This window comes from Heteronotia binoei, chromosome 13 (genome assembly GCF_032191835.1).
Source record: "Heteronotia binoei isolate CCM8104 ecotype False Entrance Well chromosome 13, APGP_CSIRO_Hbin_v1, whole genome shotgun sequence".
Lineage (NCBI taxonomy): Eukaryota > Metazoa > Chordata > Lepidosauria > Squamata > Gekkonidae > Heteronotia > Heteronotia binoei.
Genome location: NC_083235.1, coordinates 43805569 through 43829971, shown reverse-complemented (window position 1 = coordinate 43829971; position 24403 = coordinate 43805569). Strand labels below are relative to the sequence as shown.

The 24403-nt window shown below is 41.1% G+C and overlaps 2 protein-coding genes across 4 annotated transcripts in view; one reads left to right on the top strand and one right to left on the bottom strand.

The window, feature by feature from the left end:
• The window catches only part of ATF1 (activating transcription factor 1), a 45791-nt gene extending 41677 nt beyond the window's left edge, over positions 1-4114 (top strand). For all 3 annotated transcript variants that reach the window (XM_060252474.1, XM_060252472.1, XM_060252475.1), the window contains one exon: positions 3920-4114. In XM_060252474.1, coding sequence (XP_060108457.1) covers positions 3920-4064 — 145 coding nt within the window. In that variant the 3' untranslated portion in view covers positions 4065-4114. The remainder of the gene's footprint in view (positions 1-3919) is intronic.
• A 3420-nt stretch (positions 4115-7534) lies between these two features.
• On the bottom strand, positions 7535-23606 carry TMPRSS12 (transmembrane serine protease 12). Its single transcript, XM_060252471.1, has 5 exons — positions 23480-23606; positions 18783-18984; positions 16536-16801; positions 15016-15158; positions 7535-8587 (listed from the first exon to the last, which is right to left on the bottom strand). Exons 1-5 carry the CDS (start codon positions 23580-23582, stop codon positions 8342-8344), a joined length of 960 nt encoding a protein of 319 aa, XP_060108454.1. The 5' UTR covers positions 23583-23606; the 3' UTR covers positions 7535-8341.
• Positions 23607-24403: the final 797 nt, after the last annotated feature.

Sequence of the window (24403 nt, the reverse complement as noted above, 5' to 3'; positions counted from 1 at the left end):
TGCACCTCGGGTGTTCACGAAGATGATGAGCATTGTGGCTGCCCACCTCCGGCTTCAAGGGATAGTCATCTTTCCGTACATCGACAATTGGCTCCTTGTGGCGGAGTCGAAGGAGAGTTTGTCAAACCATATTGCCACCACTCTTCGTCTTCTTCACACCTTGGATCTGCAGGTCAATTTGGTGAAATCACACCTTACTCCATCACGGACAGTTCAGTTCATAGGGGCTTTGCTGGATATGAACCTTCATTGCGCTTTTCTGCCTCAGCAGAGAGCGATGGACATTATCAACCTTGTCGAACTTCTGCAGAGTCGAAAGTGGGGCACGGCGCAGCAGCTGCAGCGGATGCTGGGGCTGATGGCGGCGACTACAAGCGTGCTGCTCTTTGCGAAGCTGAGGATGAGAGGCCTACAACTTTGGTTTCTTTGTCAGTTTCGACCATTAAGGGACTCACCTCGAAAGAGGTTTGTAATTCCACCTGTGACACTTCAAACACTGCAGTGGTGGAAATCAAAGGACAACATTTGTCTGGGAGCTCCCTTCCACCTACCTGTACCAACAGTAACGATCACAACAGATGTGTCTTTATGGGGTTGGGGGGCTCACATGGACGCTCTGTGTGTGGGGGGCCCTTGGCCTTTGAAATTGACACATTGCCATATAAATTACTTGGAACTGCTGGCAGTTCATTTTGCTCTTTGATCCTTCCGCCCCATGGTGGCGGGGAAGGTTGTTGCTCTGCTAACGGACAATACCACTGCCCTGTGTTACAGACAAGGAGGGACAGTTTCTCGATGGCTCTGTGCACTGGCACTGGAACTGTGGTCAGAGTGCCTGGACCGTGACATCTTCGTGAAGGCTGCGCATCTCCCAGATATGCTCAACCTGCAAGCAGACTCTCTCAGCAGGTGTGCGGCTTCCCCGCACAAGTGGGAGATTCAGTGGTGCTTCCTTCAACCCGTGTTTCAGCTCTGGGGGTATCTTCAGGTGGACGTCTTTGCCACAGCCGAAAACCGGAAGTATCCTCTGTTTTGCTCCAGAGGGGGCTCGGATCCAGAGTCTGCTGTTCCCGTGGGAAGGTCGGTTCCTATATCTGTTCCCACCTCTGCCACTATTGACAAGGGTGGTCAACAAGATCGCAAGAGAGAGACCATGCTGCATCCTGGTGACTCCGTGGTGGCCTCGGCAGAACTGGTTCCCGATCTTGCTCCAACTGGCGAGGGGGGTCTTCTGCCATTTTCTGGCGAAATCGGATCTTCTGTCAGCTCAGGACGGTCATGTATTCCATCACAACGTGCCCCACCTGAAGCTGACAGCTTGGTTCATTGACCCTGTGAGTTCTCCAGCAGAGTCCAACACGTTTTCCTGAAAAGCAGGAAGCTGTCTACCCGCGCTTCCTATGATAGGAAGTGGCGGAAGTTTCTTCAGTTTTTAGTTGATCCTACAGTTTCACCCCAGAGGGTGGGACTGCCGGTTATTTTTGAGTTTTTGTTATCTCTGGTGGATGCTAGCCTTGTTTTTTCCTCCATTAAAGTTTATCTGGCGGCAATATCTGCATTCCATGAACCAGTGGAGGGGCATTTAGTTTTTGCACACCTTCATTTTAAGAGATTTTTGAAGGGTTTGTTTAGGCTTCATCCTCCTTCGAGATCACCCCCACAGTTGTGGGATTTGACTCTTGGGTTGGACAGGCTGACTCGCCGTCCTTTTGAGCTGATGGCCACATGCTTGTTACAGCTTCTATCTTGGAAGACTGCTTTTTTGGTAGCCATCATATCAGCACGCCGTGCAGGGGAGCTCATGGCTATGCGTTGTGACTACCCATATCTAGCTTTTCAGGAGTCTGGAGTGTCGTTATATCCTGATATTTCCTTTCTCCCCAAGGTGGTTTCTCAGTTTCACCTTAATTTAGAGGTTTGGCTGCCCATGTTTTATCCTACACCTTCCTTGGATGAAGAATGTAGGCTGCATGCTTTAGATGTTAAGCGTGCCTTACTGCTTTATTTGAGTCGCTCCAAGAGTTTTCGTAAGGACCAGCATCTTTTTGTTTCTTATGCTGCTCCTAAGTTAGGTTCCAGAATCTCATCTCAGCGGCTTTCAAAATGGCTGTGTTATTTGTTGGCAAAGAAGCCATTACCTAGGCCTATTCGCAGACACTCTACAAGAGTGATGGCGACATTGGTGGCGTTCCTGAAAGGCATTTCCCTGATGGACGTTTGTAAGGCTGCCACCTGATCCTCTCCACATGCCTTTATGAAGCACTATGCGCTGGATGTGCATGCTCAGCAGAGGACTCCTCTGGGAGCTGCGGTGCTGCAAGCTATTTCTTCTGGTTGACCGTCCTTCCGCCTCCAGGTATGTCTTGCTTGCTAATCTCCCATGAGTGTGAAGCACAGAGACCACGAAGAAAATAGACAGGTTGCTTACCTGTAACTGTAGATCTTCGACTGGTCATCTGTGCATTCACACTACCCGCCCTCCTTCCCCACTGCTGACAGTCTCCCTCCAGTAGGGGCTTCCAGTGGTCAGGAAGGAACTGGTGGGATCCTCGTGCTGGTGCCGGCGCACTGGGACGCCTGCACATGCCCATTGGTGCCAAGCACGAAAAAATCCCGGGCTTTTTAGGTACCGATTCGGGGATCGGCGCAGGTGCTCTATCCCATGAGTGTGAATGCACAGATGACCACTCGAAGATTTACAGTTACAGGTAAGCAACCTGTCTTTACCAACGTTGGAAACTTTTCTTGTCTTAGTTCTTTGCTTTTGTTGATGGTTTTGTTGCCTTTGTAGACAAGTTTTTAAAATTAATTTGCCAGCATTGTTTCCCAGCTCTTCAATCCTAGTCCTCTGTATTGTTTTGCATATTAAGAGATCAGTGCTGTTTGATTGAATTTGTTATCATATTTAGAAATCTGCTTGAGTCTCAATGAGAAAAGTGCATTATACACATAATTATTAAGTTCCCCAGACTATTTCTCTTCTGCAAACAGTAGATACATAGTTGCTCCCACCACCTACCTATAGGTTCTTGAATCTCACAACACTAGAAGGGCCTTTACTTTAGCTAGGAATATGTCCCTGCCATCTGCGGTAGTAGAGGAGAGGTATAAAGGGACTCCTTATGCATTTAGGCTCTGTTCCTGTTCCCAGCCTAAAATAGATTCTCTGGAGCATATATTTTTAATTGTTCTTTTCATATGGCGAGCCAAAGGGAAATTATTAGCCTACTGTTGAAAAGGTTCCCTGGCAAATCAAATAGACTCAAATTAGATTTTCTTCTGTCAGATAGGAACCACCAAACAACAAGACAGGTGGCTAGGTTCCGTTCCCAGGTTTATAAAGAAAGCAAAAACCGAGACAAATAGGCCAAACTGTAAATCTTTTAACAAATTTTAAAGTGACTGTTTAAAATGGTTTAAAGGGTTAAAGAATAAGCTTTTAAATTCTTTTTTACTGTTATAACCATCAAGTCATCAAATTTTAACACGCAGATTCTTTGCGGGACTTTTTATAAGGTACTTTTAAGGTTATTCTAGTTGACTAAAATGTTGTGGTCAGTGACCGTAATAATAAACTGAACTGAACACACAGTTATTATTAATCATCATCATCATCTGCCTGCTAATTCCCAAACGGATGTTAAAAATGCTCCTTGTCGCTAATAAGTAGATAGTTCTGATTGCTTAAAAAGCCTTTAAAAGTTACATGATTCAGCCGAAACTGCTGATCCATGTCTTTTTAAAAAAGATTTTTTATGCCCAAAAGCTTAAGTTCTCGTTTTGTTTGTGTTACTGGGCAGTAATTGCCACATGAGTTTAAAAGAAAAAGGTAAAGGAAGGTTAGACGTGCATCAGCTGTGAAGTAAAGCAGTGATTCCAAACTAGAGTGACATATTACAAAATTTGTCTTGAATTTCAGAGAAGCAGCCCGAGAATGCCGTAGAAAGAAGAAAGAATATGTAAAATGTCTTGAAAATAGAGTTGCTGTCCTTGAAAACCAGAATAAAACTCTAATTGAAGAGCTAAAAACTTTGAAAGATCTTTACTGCAACAAAAATGTGTAGGAAAAAAGGAGGAAAGCAAGCCTTTTTTGTGAACATCAGAATTTCAGAGGGAATTTTTTAATGTTAGTTTTTTAAAAATTCAAATGAAAGGTCAAGAATGAATCTTTTCAATCCAGCTTTCACAAAGACTGTTAAGATTTTCTTTAGAACTTATTTGGTGACAAGAGTACAAAAAGGAAACACAAAAATCTCATGAGGAGTTCTACTGGCACAACTGGAATCTTCATTAAATCAGAAGAGAGACATGCATACTCTGTCAATCAAGATACAGTAATTTTCTGAGCTACAGTTGAATTTTGAAATGCTTGCAATATTTGATTGTAGTTAAATGTGGAAGAACTAAGTCTTTGCCTTAGCTGAAAAGTTCTGTCTATATAACCAGCATTGAGTTTAATTTCTTACCTAATAGCTTTCTTTCAGTTATTTGTATGTAAATATCGTTGCTTCCAAATGTAAATTCTAATCTGTATTTTTAGAAGATAGAGAAGCCACTAACTTGCTAGAAAGTGTAAGTAATATTTGCTTTTAACAGGCAGGCAATTTATTTTTTTCTAATGCATCCTGCGTTTTAACACTTTTGGTAAAGGGGGCTGTTTGAAAACAAAGATATGCTAGGTACGTGGATACAGTTGCAAAGAGATGCCATGTCCTTGATGATACCAATGTGACTATATGTTTTATACATCAAAACTAAAGGTGATAAGAGAAAGTTTCCAGAGGGCTTTTTCCAGCATTGTTTCTTATTTGCTTAGTAGAAAATTATCTCAAGATAAAACTGAAATGAACAGGCATCACACATTCTGTTTGAAGATCCTGTTTTATTTGCTTAGGTTGAATAGTTTTCAATTCCCCTTAGCACTGCCCAAGTTTAAAACAAAGTGAAGCAAAAGTTTCATGCCAAAGTAAAATTCTGTATGAGAAAGAGATTAAATTGCACAATGACAACATTCAGTTTATAAACTAAGCAGTAATTTGTCTAATTTTTTAAAAAGAAAGTACTCTTGTTGAAACAGATGCTTAGTATATTTTTGTAGTTGAATTATTACCTTTACAAATTCTATGATTGAGTTTCTATGGATATTTTAAATGTTTATACACTTCCACTAAAAAGAGAATTTTCCCTCAGATGATCAAGTTTATATTTTTATGAGATTAAATCAGATGCTATTCTTTCTATCTATTTCTTTAGGCAAAATTTAATTTAACAAAAATGTCAAGAATATTTTTGAAAAAAAAAGTACTGTTCTTAATAATTGCACATGTTTTTGAATTAATTAGAGATGCTGTCAGGGATCATAATATGCATCATTCTGCTTTCTTTTCAAAGAAAAAGATTTTTTTATATGAACTGAATTCTTGTGTACTTATTAAACATTAAATCAACAAACAGAGCCTTATCCTAGTTAAGTCTGAAGCATTCCAATAGTGCTGCTTGAAGTGTTGCTGTTAATTATGACAAGATGATGAAGCCAAGGGTATGTACACTTACTTTAGCAGTGCAAGCCTATTTAAGAAATATTGGGCAGTTTTGAGATTATCATGGTAGCTCATTCTACAGAAAATTCTATTCCATTGAACTATTATAATTATATAGTAGTTATCATTAAAAACCCAAATCCTGTTAAGGACTTTTAAAAAAAACTGCATTGTCTAAAGCAGTACTGTGTAAATTGGTGAGGCATTGGTGGGTATAAGCCAGGGCCTGGACTCACTACAGGTCCTGTTTGTCACCCTGTGGGGGTGGGAGGGAGGGCTGAAAAGATGGTAGTGGTGGCTGTATCTGGCTCGGGGTGGACCACCTCGAGCACAGGAAACTGTAGCCTGCCCTGGCCCCCACTGGGCCTGTTGGAAAGGCCAATGAGGGCTACAAGGCAGGGGCTGCCAATGCAGCCCTTTAAGGTTCTATGCCTCCCCAGGTCACCCTCCTTTTTTTTGCTTCCCCATTGTTGCTGTTTTTAACTACAGTGTCTAAAGCAGCACTGTGTAAATTGGTGAGGCATTAGAGGGTATAAACCCAGTAAAGAAATGGGCCATAACTGAAACAAGCAACAGGTCCAGTCCAGCAAAACACTTTATACTCATGGGAAAGCTTGTGAATGTGCAGCTGGCTTTCTGTGTTATGTTTCTTACTACAGCCTTATGTATAAACTGGCTTTGAAAGTATTTCAAAAATGGTTTGTGATATAAGTTGGGTGGAAGTGCTTTATAGAAAACACAGATAAGAGCTGTTTGGTGGATATGCATCTTCCTCTACATCATCACAACAAATCGATTTTATTGCGTAAAATGAATATGTGGTATAATCTTGTAATGTAAAATCATTAATTTTCTGTGAATGAGTTTCCACTGAGAATCCCAACTTCAAGTCTGAACTTTTTAAGATGCTGTAAAACTCTAAATTGACCTTGTAGCTGTGTCATATTTCGTTTCTGTTTACCCATATATCTGTTGACATTTTAAAACTGGCATTGTTTCAAGGAAAATTAATGAATTCAAAATAATTGATGTTGAAAGGGCGTTAAAATTGGGTGAATTCAGAAGATTTTTGTTTTTATTAGGGTTTGTAGAATCTTTCGGGCTCAAGTGCCGTGTTCCACTGGAGAAAGTTTTCCTTCCAGACGTTTCGTTCTCAGCTGCAGAGAACATCCTCAGTGGCAGCAGCCAAGAAGGTCAGAGCGCCTGCTCCGGCTGCAACGCCACTGAGGATGTTCTCCGCAGCTGAGAACGAAACGTCGGGAAGGAAAACTTTCTCCAGTGGAACACGGCACTTGAGCCCGAAAGATTCTACAAACCCTAATGATGTTACCAGCCGTGAAAACCTGAAATCTTAAATTTTTGTTTGTTTATTTTTCAGAGAAAATGCATTGAATTGGTTGATACTTGTTGACAGAAGTAATATGCATGGGTATGTCATCACAGAAGTATTATAAAGTCGATTTCTTTTGCAGTCATTTTTAACAATTATAAAACTGGAACATAGACAATGTAGCCCTAGTTACCATAATTTGTCTTCAAGGTTAGCAGCTTAGTTTAAAGATTTGTAAATATTTTTAAATAACCAGTTGGTTGCACTTTTCGACCTCAGTAATAAAGAATCCAAAATATAATTTCAAACTGACTCATTCATTCAGACTGCAAGGGCATTATGGTGCTGGTGTTATTTGGTCAGTTTTAAAAATACTAGGAGACCACACACTTCATTTTGTTTTAACTTTCAGCAGGATTTTTTAAACATTAACTCCTGTACAAACAAGAAAAATACATTGATTTTGTTTTGCTGTAAGAGGACCAGCAGAGGGAGCAATGAAGGCAGAACTTTCTAATACTTATAATCCCAATTCTTCAGACCCTGGAGCTACTTGTGTGAAATGTTTGCTGCTCTAATAAGATGACTCAAAAACTAAATTATAAATCTTCATAATCTGTTTGGAATGAAGAAATGTCACACAGGAATCATGCTATCCTTATTCAATTGCAAAATATGTTTTATTCTTAAAATACTGTAGTTAATATGGCAACTTTTCCACCTGACATACACATTACTTCAGTATATCCTTGAATGCAGACTTTGATATTTTTGATAGTACAGTTTGGGTTTCATAAATTTATCAATCCTATTATGATGAAGGAATAAAGTATGCTAGAAAACTGTTTTATTGCACATTTTAAAACATGACAAGCCTTTGCACTGTTCAAAAGAATGTTGTCATCATATAATGTATAGCCTATTAAACATACATATGTAACTAAATAAGTGCTCTTTGAATTTACATTTTTAAGTTATAGGCAATTATGTATATGAGTCTGCTAGACATAAATTTGAGTAGATAGGCTGAATCCTGTTGTTGTACCAGTAGGAGGGAATCTGTGAGACTCGAAAAAGCATTGCTGGGGTCATGAACTGTCATGGTGTAAAAAAAAAAGTATTTAAAAAAATCCACTGTATACAGGTGGCTGAATTAAGGCAGGTGAATTGAGCGAAATTGCCTTACTCATGCCAAAAGAAAAGTTGGCAGAGGAATTACACTGGAGGCAAGGGATCTGTTCACATACAAGCAAGGAGGATTCTATGCCTTTGTGGAAGTTGCAGAGAATTGTTGGAAGGGAAGGATAGGGAATAAAAGCTATTATAAAACCTTCCACTCGTGCAACTATAGGATCTCACCTTGTCATTGCAAAGTATTATTATTCAAAATATTTAATTATGCTAACAGGAAAAAGTAATAAGTTTGAAAATCCATCTATGGTCACTTGAGTATAATGGAGCATTTGCCTCTTCACAGAACAAGATGCAAAGTTGCCCAACCCACACTCAAAAAGATCAGGACACATGGAATGCTCACAGTGGTGGTTTTGTCATATAGAATCCCATTTGTACTTATCCATGTTTTATAAGTTACTGTACGTATATAGATTCCAGGGAATTTTGGTTTACCGCAGCCAAAGCCAAAGCTGGTGATTCCTACCAGATAATATCTGGTGTAGTCTGGGAAATAGCACATCAGTGGTCCACCACTGTCTCCCTGGAATGTGAAAAATAAAAATATTCTGAAGTTCTAAGATACATGGGTTAATGATCCAATTAGTTACACCTCTTATTAATTGTCAAAAGAAAATACTGATTGGTATGTCACATGTATCTAAACGGATATATAAAGGTTGCTTTGATTGGATTTGTATTGCCATATCATGGATGTTTTAGAAATTTCTCTGTCCCAATAAGCATTCCAAAACAACTTTGAAAATCATGCTATAGTGTCTAATAAATAGCTATTATAAACATGCAATATGTACATAGGTGTTAAGAACTGTGTCAGCTATCAGTTCTCAACTCATCCTTTATTTCCAGTTGTTTGTTTTGAATGGAAACCAAATGGTTCAGCTGTTCTGAATGGAAAGAAATACACTTACTGCTTTATATTCTGTGTGTGTCACCCCGATGTTTCTTTCAGAGCCTGCACAAAATCACAGATCACAAACTTCTAGAGCTAACTCTTGAGTATGAAAACCTCCTGCCATTAAAATATAGTTTGGAATGTGCATACCCAGAGGGAAGGAGGCACTTTTAATGGATGATTTATCCCAACAGCAGTTAGTGACCTTGAAACATGTCACTGATTGTGGAGTAAAGGCCATGGCTGCTGCTATTACTGTCCGCCTGCAAGCCTGGGCTCAGTTCCACTTTGCTGCAACAAGAGCCTAGGTCACTGATGGAAGATTTGCTCTTTAAAAGGGAGGGCCTCTTTAGCAAAAAAGTTCATATCTGCCTTTGCTCTTAAACAACAGAAATGGCGGTTCTGGAACATGACTCCCAGAAGACAGCCCTCCTTGTCATGCTCCATCAGAATGTTCTTCATTAGAAGGCCATTTCACATAGAAGTCTTCCTCCTGATGCTCTATATGTTGGTTTTCTGATAATCAGTCCAACATTCCTTTGGTTTCAAACAAGCTGTTTGTGGGTTTGTGTGGCTTTTCTCCACCTCCCAATTCCATTAACAGCTTTCAGCCTAGAAGTCCATATCATCAGACCATTAGGCGATCAAGCTGGTATATACTATAGAGCTTTCTTCATTTTCCCCATCCATCTCTCTCAACTTGATTCCCTCCACAGAAAGGTGGTATAAAAAGTATTACATTCCTGAAGGGACATAGGGATCCACTCCAGGTACTTCATCATCCCAGAGAAAGACAGACCTTCATTCCATCTGCATTGTCAAGGGTGTAATAACTACGCTGAGAGAAAGAAATCCTGATTGGTGCTTCAGTATAGCATCCATGCTGCTCTTCCTTACATCAGGAACCTGGTTTGCACCTATCAACCTGAAGGGCACCCAGTTCCACATCCTGATTCTGTCACAACATTGCCACTTTCTCTGCTGTGAGAAATGGCCACTAGCTGAGGTGTTGCTTTTCAGCCTCTCCTGTGAGAGTTTTCCCTAAGTACATGGCAGTAGTTGTGGCATATATATTTGGTATCAAAGAATCACCATCTTTACATTGACAGTAGGCTTCTGCCAGCAACCTCTCATCTTCCCCTCCTTTGTAATGTGAGAACTACTGTGCACATCCTAGTCTCAGTGGGCCTTCCAAGTAAACTAAGATAAGTCACTCCCTGTTCTTCCAGGAACCTGAAATTCACAAAGGCACCTGGATTCAGCGACTGAGAGGGCATATAATTATGTAAATTTATTGGCTCCTGGGCCTCATTAATAGCCTACTATCTTTTGCTACCAAGTGTTTCCTCTTCTCCTTCAGGGCAAGTTTCTCCAAACTTGGCTGTGCCTGTTTTATGCCTTCTTCCCTAATCTCCTTGTAACCAAAGTCCTAAGGAAGATAGTGAAGGATGGCATGGTCTACATCTTGTCAGACCTTAATAGCCACCTTAGTTGTGGATTACAAAGGTTCTGTAGTTATCTCAGCACCTTGCTTAGGGTACTGGATCCTCTGTTGCAGCACTGTAGCAGAATTCACACTGACAGCTTGTACCTAGTTGTCTTAAAGTCAATCTGGCAGCTAAATCTTGACCATTGATATAAGAACATTCACTGTTAACCCAGCCTCTATAGAAACAGTTTTTCTGGGATTGTGTTCATCTATTAAACCACCAGCTGCAGTCTGTTCTTATCCAACCCCACTGACAAAACCTTCAAATCACTAGCTACCTATCACCTGTATCTGTTTATGGTGGTTTCCTAGTATGTGTTGGATTGTAGTGGGGCCTGTTTTTAGGTTCCAAAGGGCAAACTGTTCTCCCAAGGTGAAGCCAAGACTCCAGCTCAAACAGGATCTTGTCCTACCTTTTTCTTCTGCCCTTTTTTTGAATGCAGAGCGGGCTTTTCTTCTGGACATTAGAGAGGCCTTATGTTTCTATATTGATCACACTGATATTTTCCACCTGTACATATAGGTGGAGGCATTTTCAAAGATGTAAATGTGTCATGATGGGCTTGAGCAAATTGGCAAACAGTATAATCATTTTAAAGTGACATTAAAAACTCAACACTATCCAACATTCTAACTGCAGCATTCTGCACTGTCTAGCTTCTGTGTTGTCTTGAAGGGCAGCCTCATGTACAGTGTTGAGGTTATGTAATGTGGATTGGTATGGTTAGGTCCAAAGAAAGGGGGTAATTTTCACGCCTTAGAAGTTGGTAACAGGCACTTTTACCACCAAGGTTACCTGCTTTTTCCAGCAAAAAGCTCTTAAATGATAAAGAAGGTATACTACAAAGAAGGTAGCATAACTCCCTCCAGAATCTCAGTCTTTCTAAGCAGCATCACCTTCATTTTATCAGGACTATGCTTTAGCATGTTCTTCCTCAGACACTTGTCTACAGACATTGCCCTAACACAGAGACATCTGCTTTCGGAAACGTAGTGAGCTATACAGTGCAGGGTCATCAACATACTGATGATAACCCACTCCAATCCACTTTGGTCAGTGATAGTGAGTGGTCTTACACAGATGTCAAGTAACATTAGTAACAATACTGAGCTCTGCAGAGCTTGTGTGTGCTCTCATGCTGCAGAAGTTACATAATCAATAACCATTTTCTGCATACATTCAGGTAAAAGCCAAAAGGATTTTAATGCTACACCTCTAATACCAAAGCCAGATTCCAGGCATCTCAGGAGAATAGTGTGGTCTGCTATATCAAAAACATCTAATTAATCAAGCAGGACTAACAAGCATTGCCCTTGTCTACTTGAAGATGGAGAGCATCAACCAGAGCAACTAAACCTGCCTCTGTTCTATAGCCAGGCCTGAAGCCAAACTAAAAAAAGGGTTAAGGGCAGAGGAGTCATTCAAAACCCTTCAAGCTATTCTGCCACCATACGTTCAATTATTTTCCCTACCAAAGGCAGATTAGAAACTGAACCTTAATTGGATAGATTCCTTTGTCCAATGAAGGCTTTTTAATTATTAGATGAATCATTGCCTCTTTCAGAGCACTGGGAAATCACACTCCATCAAAGTCAAAGATTCATAATCTTACCCAGTGAACTCCCCACTTTCTCCCATCAGCCAGGAGGCACCCACATGTGATGGGTTTTTTTTACAACACCCAGAATCTTGGGTGATTGAGGAGACTTGGCAAAAGGAATCCATGAAATACGTGGTGTTTGATATTTGACACCTCTACTACCTTATAAATAGGACCCCTGAACAGAATGTTTCTAAGCAAAGAAACATGCAAAATTGTTACAACTCAAAGACAATGCATTAGCAGTTTGAAACACCATCCTTGGAGGCATAAGAGACCAAGCCACTCTCAATACTTTTCCTGGATGCAGTTCAGCTAATGCGGTGGCACCAAAGACAAAAGCACTCTTTACCATTGTCATCACCACCTCATAGACCTTCAAGCAGGCTCTATAGTGTCCTCTATCATTTGTTTGTTTGTTTCTATTTATATCCTGCCCTCCCCATCAAAGCAGGCTCAGAGCGGCTTACATGTTAATGTATATTCATGAAATATAAAAATACATTAAGACATAAAAACATAAAATTGTAAAAATATTAAAACATTTCAAGTGCTATTGATCTTTAGATGGTTATCTGATAAAATGGATAGCTGTCTATTCTGTTTTATATTAAGTGTTATTATTCTGCTGTTCCAGCTAGGTGTTCTATATAAAAACACCTTAGGTTCATGCTAGAGGTGGTCCAGATGTTTAGAAGTCTGTTGTAGCCTGAGAATCCTGAGAGTAGTCCTGACGGGGACAACCTAAGGGGCGCTGTGTCTCTTCTCTGCAATTTAGCCCCTGGATTTCTCAGAGCATTCAGCTGTGAGGTACTGATTTTTTTATTTAAAATATTGCTCTCCCACCTTACAGGCTGAAAAGCCACTTCCATAGAAACTCAAATCTGATTCCATCAGGGCTGTGGCTAACTCTTCAGCCTTCAGTACTGAAATCTTTCTGGAATTATGCAGAGTAGCTACCTTAGCCCAGACTTCTACCTTAGTGAGGCACTGTGCCCTAGATGCCTGAGTCAGAAGCAATGGGAGATGAGTCCTCACCTCCTCGTTTCCCTGTTACCCACATTCAGGTTAAGGTTGCCAGCCTCCAGGTGGGGCCTGGAGATCTCCCTCTTTTACAACTGATCTCCATCTGTCAGAGTTCATCTCCCCTGGAGAAAATGGCTGCTTTTAAGAGTAGACTCTATGGCATTGTACTATGCTGAGGCCCTTCCCCTCCCCAAACCCCACCCACTTCTGGATCCACCCCCCAAAGTCTCCAGGTATTTTCTGATACAGACCTGGCAACTCTAATTCAGGTACATCAACTTACGAGCCTATACCCATCACAGTGATGCACAGAGACCATAAAAAAGCAAACCATTTTTGTTCACCTGTAAGTATTGCTTTTTCGATTTCTGTGCAATTGAGCTGCTGACTGTTCCTGTAACAGGTGTCTTTAACTTACTACAATGTATGTTTCAGCCGAAAGAAACTGAGCAGGAAGGCACAACTCTTCCCCTCTGGGCATGTAGAGTCCTAGCTATATGTGAGGAAGTTTTCAGGCCTAAAAGCTAGCTGTAAACTCTATCAACTGTGGCTCTGCACAGGCACAAAATTCATCAGTATATATGTGGATGACCAGTCAAGGAACAACAATTGCAAGTAACCATTTACTTCGCTTGTCTTTTTTTGTAAGGCTCCTTGAGATTAAAGCTGATGTCTTCTTTCAGCAAAAAGGGTATTGAAATAAGCACTGTTATGTTTTCAACTTAAGTTGCCATACAATGTATATTTGTTTATATATGCCATTAAATCTGCATTATAAATATTAATTTTCAATTGAATTCTACTGTGAAATCTTTTTACCATGTAAAGTGCTTAACTAATTTCCATGCAATGGCTGAATTATACATGTTGTGTACAAAGTTGTACTAGAAATACAATATAATTTTGATGAAGGATGCAGCAGTGTTCTAGTTACCAGTTGTTTTGGTATTTTGTGATGCGTTATGGGATAACTCAGTTTTGCATAGTGACAAGTTACCAGATAACACTAGTGCAGTGTTCTCAAATATGGGCGCAGAGATCCCTATGCTTGTATGAGAAATTTGTAAGGTTTTTAAAAATAGGGGGCAGTGAATTTCTATCTTGGAGGAAGAGGATGGAATCAGCTTCCCCTTCTTTTGAAGGACAAGCACGTATAGAGCTGCCATCACTCCCAATCACCTAGCTATCTGAGCACTAGCCAGAAAATATGCTGGTATGACTGGTAGAAAACCAGTAGATCAGCCCTAGGAATAGGCTGAGTGACACCAAGGAGGTATTGTCCTAACACAGTCATCACAATTACTTGTAGTAGAAAACTGAACTGGTAGTCACTTCACTCAGCATCTATAGACATTACAGCAAATGAGTTTTCAGCTGAATACCAATAGTTCAAATTTTATGTGATGCTGGTCTTTTTTAGTTTCTATAGGCAACAGGCTTTCCCTCAGCCCTATTCACCTGCCGTCTATCTACAAATTATTAAACAGTACCATTTTTTTCTGTCTCCTGTGGTTTGTTTGTTACCTCTCCTTCAATCAAGAGGTGACATTAACTTAGGTAGGTATATTTTGGTTATGGTCCTATAGAAACAGTTGTGCACTGAGATGTGACCTTGTAGACCAAGTACGGATAATCAAAACATTTTTTCCTAAACTTGTTATCAAAGTGTAGCTGACAAAGATTTCACTGTACTCTTTGGAGGACATGAGAGGATGGAAGACTGAATGGGGCATATTCAGCTTGCCATGTCTGCTTTGAAAAGTGCTTGTTTGGTGTGTAGTATGTGCTAGTGAGGGAGAAGGGGAAAGATTCAGAGGCTGTAAAAATGTTAACTAAAGCAGGGGTCCTTAGGCTGCTAAGGTTAGAGACGTGCTGGTATAGCATACACATGACAGGATGTTTTATCAATATGTTTTAAAATGGAATTGTCTCCTTTTTACCTGGCAAGAGTCAACACCACCAGTTTCGAAGCCAGCACAAACCATATCGCCATATACTGCCCCTGCATACCAGTCCAGGCTATTACATTTTGTTTGTTCAATAATGTCTACTTGAGCTTCTTGTAATATAGCTCTTGGCCTACCTGTAATTAAAATACAAAATATTGTTACAATGATGCTTGTTTATAACATTCCAAAATATCCAGGCCAACATGCAAAAATTCTGGGTGCTCTTTAGCCAGTACATATTCCATCCCAAGCTGGAGAAATCAAATAAACTGCAATATAAGATCTAAGAGTCATTTCAAAGTTTAGAGCTTTAGTAAATTCTGTTTGTAACCTGGCCCAAGTCCAGCTGCACAACGAATGGTGCCACACAACTCAGAGCACTATGACTGGCAGGAACTCTCTGCTGAGCATTGTGAGTGTCCCCCTGCAAAATATATAAAATGGCCTTCACAAGTATACCATAGAATGGGAGGAAAGTGCCCCAGAAGCAAGTAGCATGTATATTTAGTTGACTCCTGTGGCTGCATTCTGAGTTTTCTTGAATGAAAGGCACTTTTCAGATAGTGAGTGGCTTGTGAATTATAATCTGTCTCTCTGGAAGGTAGCACAATCGAACAGGCTGCCTTTCAAGGCCCTGACATCAAGGCCTAGGCAGAGATCAGCTCCCCTGGAAAAAATGGCTGCTTTTAAGGGTGGAATCTATGGCATTCTACCATGCTGAGGCCCCTCCAAGATCTGATGAGAACAGGCTAGCCTGGGCTATCCAGGTCAGGGCTTCTAGATCTGATGAATCCTCCCTCTACGGCAGGAAGGAGGGAAGCGGGGGGGGATGGGTAAGCTTTTTACTGACAGAAATTAAGGTTTGAAGGCTGGCAATATTGTTGAGACACAGTAGGCACTGGGATCTCAGGGAACATTCATTTTTAATGATACAAGCACTGCATCTGTTATTTCGGAAAGGTTTAATCCCCAAAGATTAAATATTTTAGTTTTTATGCAAATTTGGGGCTTTTTAAAAGGCTCCAGTTTCTAGATTTCAATATCCACAAATGAGGCCATGTTGAGAATTTGAAAAATTGGTTTAATTTCCTGGAGGGTCATTTTAATATAATGCTTGATAGTATAATTATGCTTATATAAATTTAGTATATATATAAACTTGAGTCTTATATGGAAACAATTCTGACATCCAAAACTGCAACTGTTAATAGTTTTGCAGAATGGCAAAAATCACAAGATGAGAATGACGAGAATCACAAAACAACTTCTACAGTTCTTATGCACATATGCTTTCTCTCAGTTTATCCATCAGCGAAAATAAATATACTTAGAGTGATTATGTTAGTGCATTTTGTTATCTGTCAGAAGCCAAATGTGTATTCTCCTTTGAATTATTTTTTCCTGATTCTACCACTGGAATATATCTCTAATAAAGATGCTTTCTGAAATAGCTGGATGTAATTTTATTTTAAAGAACAGATTGTCTTAAATAGTAAAATGTAAATATTTACCTTTTTCTTTTGTATTTCCCCATCCACTTATGTAACAGGGAGTCTCTGTAGTTATTACAAGAGGACGATCAGGTAAGCAGATGGGCTGAATAAATTTATTAAATTTGATAGAGGTCATTAGTTTAAATAAGGCAATGTCTCTTTCAAAGGTCACCTTGTTGAAGTCAGCATGGACAATGATAGCCCTAACCCGGCTCTTTATAGTATGAGCATGATGTCTAAAAAGATGGTGCATACCTATCACAGCCCTCCAAAATTCTGGATCCCTAGAAATAAATTAGAATAAAATCTTTGTATAGTCACAATAGCTACTTGACAACTTAAGTAAAAGCAATAGACAATAGGCCAGAGAAATGGTGAGTGGATGGTAGTTTGCTCCAGATTATATATGTAATATAAACCAGAAATTTAGCAAAGCAAGCTAAATAAACAGATCATGCTAATTCCAATAATTCTGCCCAAACACACTTGGAACCTTGGCAAGCCGCATTCGTCAGCAAATAATCAGCATTATGAGCAGCATTCTTATCTTTGCCATTCATCAGTTTTCTGATGGCAATTAGATAGAAATTCTATTTAGAATCAGGAACAATAATTATTTTTGAAAGATTGGAGACAGTGTCCAATATTACTATTCACTGATTTAACCCTTCATATGCACCCTAAAGACTAACATACATTTATTCCAGCAAAAACTTTTGTGGAATATAGTTCACTTCATGAGATTAAATAAGCAAATCCTGACCAAGCAGATTTTTCACACAGAAAGTGTGAAAAAACAAACAGTAGGGTCAAGCAGTCATGAAATGTAGGTGGTATGGAGTGAAATACAACTACACATAATTCAAATTTTATATGAAATTCAAATCCAATCAAGGAAAAGAGTGTTACAAAACTTGAAGCAAGGATGAAAATCCAGAGGATCTTATCGCTGTTAAATTGTGGTGGTTTTCTGCATATTGAATTATCTTGTCCAAATTGTGGCCCTGGGGGAAGGAAGTCTCTGTGGCTAGAATATTCCCAAAATTCTGAATCCTGGTGTACATGAGAGGGAATAGCAGGTGTGATAGGATATGGAGGGTAAATGGCATGGATGCAGGCAGGTAGGCTTGGAAATGCATACCCTCCTGTCCTCCAGTCCATATCATGAACAAATTCAGCAGCGACCAATTTCCACACATTATCCATGTATTAAAGGATCAGGACATTTTTTTTCTCCTGACTTGTTGGCAGTACTGTCAGTTGCTTATTATTTTACCTGCTTGGTCCTGTCCACTGCCTAACCTCCTTTATTCCATAGGCAGCTTACGCCATCATTCCTGTTCTTTGACCCTACCTTCCCAGCACTTGCTCTTGTTTTCCTTTCCTTTGTTGCTGTTTCCTTCACATCTCATTTCCTAGGATACCTACATATGGCATAGAGTAGTAAAGCTGCAGTGCTGCAGTCCAAGCTCTCTGCTCATGACCTGAGTTCAATTCCCACCCCATAAAAAGTCTGCTGTGAAAATGTCATGATGTGGCGTCACCCCAGAGTCGGAAACGACTGGTGCTTGCACAGGGGACAACCTTTACCTTTTTTAGCCTCTTTGTAGAGTCATAATGATTAATGTGGGTGTGAACTGAAGGATGAAATTACTTGGTTGAGTTCTGAAATCACAGCATTCTCTGTGGCTTGTTCTCCCAGTGAATGCTGGAGGCAGCTGTTACTTTGAAGGTTGGTAGGCTTTCAAGTAGTACCTCTCTGGCTTGGTCTGACATGGCCTGGCAAAATGGTTAGGGAGGAGAAGATATATTCACATAAAGAATGCAGGCTGGCCATAATGCCATCAGTCTTTGTTCACCACTGCTGTTCGATAGAGTGGGAGGGGGATTGGAAGGGTGAAATGACATCCTATAACACTGCAAGCCACTTCCAGCTGTGTAACCAGAAGAGATGTCACCACATTGCAGGATACTCTAGGATTCATCCAAAACTCAATGGTTTTTCCAAAGAATTATGAGTGAACTCTGGAGTGTCCCACAATGTGATAATGGTACTTCTGGTTATGTAGTCAGAATTGGCTTTGCAGCATCACAAAACATCATTTGGGTAAGGGCCAACCTCTGTCGGGCTCCACCCCTGAAAAAATGACATATATGGAATATTTTACACATATAAATTTCCACATCCACCAGTGTATTTTATCAATACACTTGATTTGCATCAAAAATAGGCAGGAAAAAACATTAGAACTGAAGAATACATACACCCATTTTCGAATGCAGTGTGCTGCTGTCAGTACTGTGTTGTGATTTATTAAAGATCCACCACATACATGGCTGTATCCCAAACCAAATCGGTAAACTTGAAGACTAACTTGCCACGGCCAGGCTCCAATCTGAGCATCATGTCCACCTATAATCCGAGTCCCTGTTGTTATCTCATCCACCAAAGGCCTTGTTCCACATTCTAAAAACAAAAATACAGTTATATCAGTGAGATGTGGTATTTTTAATTTCTTTATCCATTTTACTGTAAGCCTTTTGAAGCAGGTTTCACTCCATCTTGAGCACCTATTGCTAAACAAAGGGGAGATGCCCCAAACACTGTCAAGGTAATGAATGATTTCTAAATGCTTGCAACTCTTAAGAATAAGTAGGGTATCCTAACTTAGGATGCACACATTTAGAAGATTGTATGTTATCACATTTCTTTGTATCCTTGTTCAGTCTGAGGAATTTACAGACCTAGGTCTGCCAGGTCCAATTCAAGAAATATCTGGGGACTTTGGCGGTAGAGCCAGGAGACTTTGGCGGTGGAGCCAGGAGACATTGGGGTGGAGCCAGGAACAAAATTGTGACAAGTGTAATTTAACTCCAAAGGGTGACCACACACCTTTCAAATGCCTTCCCTGCATTGGAAATAATGAAAGATAGGAGAACCTTCTTTTGGAGCTCATAGAATTGGGCCCCCTAGTCCAATCTTTTTGAAACTTGGCGGCTTAATTTGAGGAGAGGCACCAGATGCTATGCTGCAAATTTGGTGCCTCTATCTCAAAAAACAGCCGAGCCCCAGATACCCGTGGATCCCCCCCCCGAGCCCCAGATACCCGTGGATCAATATCTCATGTGTGCGATTTCTAAGATTTTCTTGTTTCCAGATGCGACATGGAATAATGAAAACATTTTGGATATGAAACATAGAATCCAACCAGAGAAGGTCAGACTGCAGTTTATCTAATGGCCTACTGTTGGCAGTGGATAATGACTACTTCTGAAAAAGAATGGGTGAGATAAAATGGGAGAGGTGAATTCCTCCTTGCTATCTAGCAGCTTGAGTTCTGAGCCAGCTGAGTAAATCCATCATGACCCAAAGTAAATAAAGGGACCTGCAGGGTCTTTTAACCACAAGGGCCAGCTCAGTGCTATCAGCTGACAGAAGACTAGAGGGTCAGATAAGGTTGCCATCCTCCAGGTGGACCATGGAATTTTCCTGATAGTACAACTGTTCTCCAGTCTGAAGATGCCACTTCCCCTGGTGAAAATCTGGAGGATAGGGTTAATGGAATCACATCCCAGCTGAGCTCTTTCCCTTCCCCAATCTCCATTCTCCCTAGGCTCTGCCCTCAAATCCCCAGGAATTTCTCAACTCAGAGTGGAAACCTGGTGAAATAGTATTGCATGATTTCATGATGTAACTTCTGGCTGTGTAACAAGTAGGGACAATACTGCATAAGGTTGCCAATCCCCAGGTGGGGGCAGGGGATCCCCCAGTTTAGAGGCCCTCCCCCTGCTTCAGGGTCATCAGAAAGCATGGGGAGGAAATGTCTTTTGACTTCCAGAAAGCTTTTGATAAAGTTCCTCATCAAAGGCTCCTTAGAAAGCTTGAGAGTCATGGAGTAAAAGAACAGGTCCTCTTGTGGATCAAAAACTGACTGATTAATAGGAAGCAGAGAGTGAGTATAAATGGGCAGTCTTCACAGTGGAGGACGGTAAGCAGTGGGGTGCCGCAGGGCTCAGTACTGGGTCCCATGCTCTTTAACTTGTTCATAAACGATTTGGAGTTGGGAGTGAGCAGTGAAGTGGCCAAGTTTGCAGATGACACTAAATTGTTCAGGGTGGTGAGAACCAGAGAGGATTGTGAGGCACTCCAAAGGGATCTGTTGAGGCTGGGTGAGTGGGCGTCAACGTGGCAGATGAGGTTCAGTGTGGCCAAGTGCAAAGTAATGCACATTGGGGCCAAGAATCCCAGCTACAAATACAAGTTGACGGGGTGTGAACTGGCAGAGACTGACCAAGAGAGAGATCGTGGTGTCGTGGTAGATAACTCACTGAAAATGTCAAGACAGTGTGTGATTGCAATAAAAAAGGCCAATGCCATGCTGGGAATTATTAGGAAGGGAATTGATAACAAATCAGCCAGTATCATAATGCCCCTGTATAAATCGATGGTGCAGTCTCATTTGGAGTACTGTGTGCAGTTATGGTCACCGCACCTCAAAAAGGATATTATAGCATTGGAGAAAGTCCAGAAAAGGGCAACTAGAATTATTAAAGGGTTGGAACACTTTCGCTATGAAGAAAGGCTGAAATGCTTGGGCCTCTTTAGCTTGGAGAAACGTCGCCTGTGGGGTGACATGATAGAGGTTTACAAGATAATGCATGGGATGGAGAAAGTAGAGAAAGAAGTACTTTTCTCCCTTTCTCACAATACAAGAACTCGTGGGCATTCGATTAAATTGCTGAGCAGTCAGGTTAGAATGGATAAAAGGAAGTACTTCTTCACCCAAGGGTGATTAACATGTGGAATTCACTGCCACAGGAGGTGGCGGCGGCTACAAGCATAGCCAGCTTCAAGAGGGGATTGGATAAAAATATGGAGCAGAGGTCCATCAGTAGCTATTAGCCACAGTGTGTGTGTATAGATAGATAGATAGATAGATAGATAGATAGATAGATAGATAGATAGATAGATAGATAGATAGATAGATTTTTTTGGCCACTGTGTGACACAGAGTGTTGGACTGGATGGGCCATTGGCCTGATGCAACATGGCTTCTCTTATGTTCTTATGTCTGCTAGGCACTCCTTATTCCTATGGAGATCGATTCCCATAGAGTATAATGGAGAATTGATCCAAAGGTATCTGGGACTCAAGGAGAGTTGTTTTTAAGGTAGATACACCAAATTTTCAGCATAGTTCTAGTGACTCTCCTCAAAATAATCCCCAAGTTTCAAAAATATTGGACTGGAGGGTCCAATTCTATGAGCCTCCAAAGAAAGTGCCCCTGTCCTTCATTATTCCAAATGGAGGGAAGGCATTTAAATGGAATGTGGTCCCTTTAAATGTGATGGCCAGAGCCCCCTGTGGAGTTCAATTATGCTTGTCACAACTTTGCTTATGACTCCACCCCCAAAATCCCCAGATATTTCTTGAGTCGGACTTGGCAACCATAGTACTGCATCACAAGACATTATAGGGTTTCTCCAAAACGCTACACTAAAAACAGTAAAGATCAATATTCCTAGAGCATTGCACAATGTGTTTTGGGTTCCAAGCCTGAAGTGATTTGTGGCATTGTACGATACTGTTTCCCCCCTGCTGCTTCACAGAGCACTAGTGGGAGGACAGGGAGTGCTAGTGGGGGTTTCCCTGCCAGCATCGGGAACCTAGCACCCCTCTTTGCGTGTCACTTAAGATCTTAATCCAAAGTTCTGTTCCATCTCTCTCTCTTATTGGAGGTGAGATACGCAGTAACAAGAGAAAGGTCTTTTTAAGTTTTGGCTCTTTTGATTATGGAATGTCCTCCCTTCATTAGTGCCCAATTGCACCAGTAGCTAGAGCTCATATTTTCTTTTCCTTTGGTTAATTTTTAATATTTTATTGATTTTCAGTTATATGAAAGCGAGGCATGCTTCTTTAATCAGTATGTGCAGGCTTAGTCTGGCCTACTGTCCTAAAGGCAATGGTGAAGCCTGTGTTAGAAGCAGTCCTTCATCTGGTAATTGCAGCAAATCAAACTGACATTAGAGCAATAGATAAAGGAATCACTTAATTACAGTAAGTTAGATACTGTACAGTTTTTATTTCCTGCCCCCCCCCCCAAAAAAAAAAAACCCAGGGAAAATGTCATATATGAAGCAACCCTCAGCTTCCAAGTTTCCAGAGACTGGGAGATCTTTCAAAGTAGAGGATACTTTAAAGTTCCAAACAACCCCTTTTCCCCACATGCCTGTCAGGGTCCTTTAGGGCAAGGGCAGATTGGAAATTATGGCCACTAGAAAAAATCCAGGTGAGCTGCCTCTCCGCAGTTCTTGCCTAGCCAGGGACCGGAGCAGGCCAATCGGTTTGGCAAAAGTAGCAGTGCCAACCTCCAGGTAGGTGCTAGACATCTCCCAGAATTACAATTGAACTCCAGACTACATAAATTACTTGTTTATTTATTTATTTAAACATTTATTCTACTTCTTGAGAAAACAGCTGCTTTGAAAGGTGGACTCCATACCCTACTAGGTTCCCTCACCTCCCTAAACCCCACTCTCCCAGGCTCCACCCTCAAATCTCCAGGCTTTCCCTGCTTGCTGCAACCTACCTGAACCCATTGCTGTCAAGCTGGAAAGGAGATGGTCAGGCTGGTGAGGATGCCACTTGGCAGAGGCAGGTATTACGGTGCCCGACCTTAGTACCTCCTGCCTAGGCCTGATGCTGCCAGCTCATCCTTGGCTGCCTGACCGCAATACCCGGTCTGCACTATCCCAGTACAGTCAATCACTGAATGGGACCTGTTGGGCCATGATAAACTTAAGGAAGCTGACTTCCATAGTCTTGCATGATCAGGCTGGCCCTGCATTAGGTGAGGGGGAGGGACCTTTTCCCAGGACTGTTTTGGCCACACAGTCTGTTTTTACAGCCCAGAGTATTTGTTTGACGTTTTGTCCCCTGGGGAAGAGAAAATGAGCCTCACCATCTTTAGGGATGACAGCCGATAGGTCTGTGGGAGGGACTTCACAAAGCAGCAAAAGCAGCACTTTGAAAGAAGTAACTACAGGACAACAACTCCGCCTCATATTCCTAAGAGGAAACAAAATGGCAGCCAGCAGGTTTCCTCCCTCAGCCAGTGGAATGTTGAGGGAACCATGTGATGAAGGGAATGGGGAGAAGGAGGAGAACCAAACAGTATGCTGAACTAGATGGACAACCAATCTGATCCAGCTGGGCTCTTTTGATATTCTTAACCACGGGAACATTGTGTATGACCACTTTCTTCCACCCTTTATTTATTGACATAGGTTGCTATGACTTCGCTCTGTTCACCTTGGATCAGGAGCAGTGCAAAATGTAGATAAGCAAGACAGTTTGACAGCAAGGCAGCTGTGTTAATCTTTGCAACAAATATAAATGGGAGTCTTGTGGGTTCTTAAAGACTCACAAAATTTTATTTCTGCATGGCTAGAATACAATTTTTAATTTTTAAGAACCGCAAGAGTCATTCATCTGTCAGTGAGGCAGGACTGGTCAGTGAACAAAATGGATAGAATCTTTTTATTTCAGTTATTTATTAGCTATGCCTCCACAGATAATGCTAGAAGCAGGCAAACATAGCTTAAAAGCCACTAAAATAGTGATAATGGATGTGAAACAGACAGCCTCCCCTCACTTCCTGTGCAAACAGAAAGTTCATGTAACCTGCAATTTTTCCCCTTTAAGGCTTGTTTTAATTCAACTTGTTTAAGTTTAGAATTCAGTCTGTATCCAGGGCACACGTTGTCAAGGAGAGTGAACAGTAGCTCCTATATTATCAACTGCAAGCCCCCCCCCCCCCCAAGTCCAGCCAGGCTGAAGAGAGAAGGCCTGGGGTTTCATTTAAGGGAAAGGAACTACTAATTTT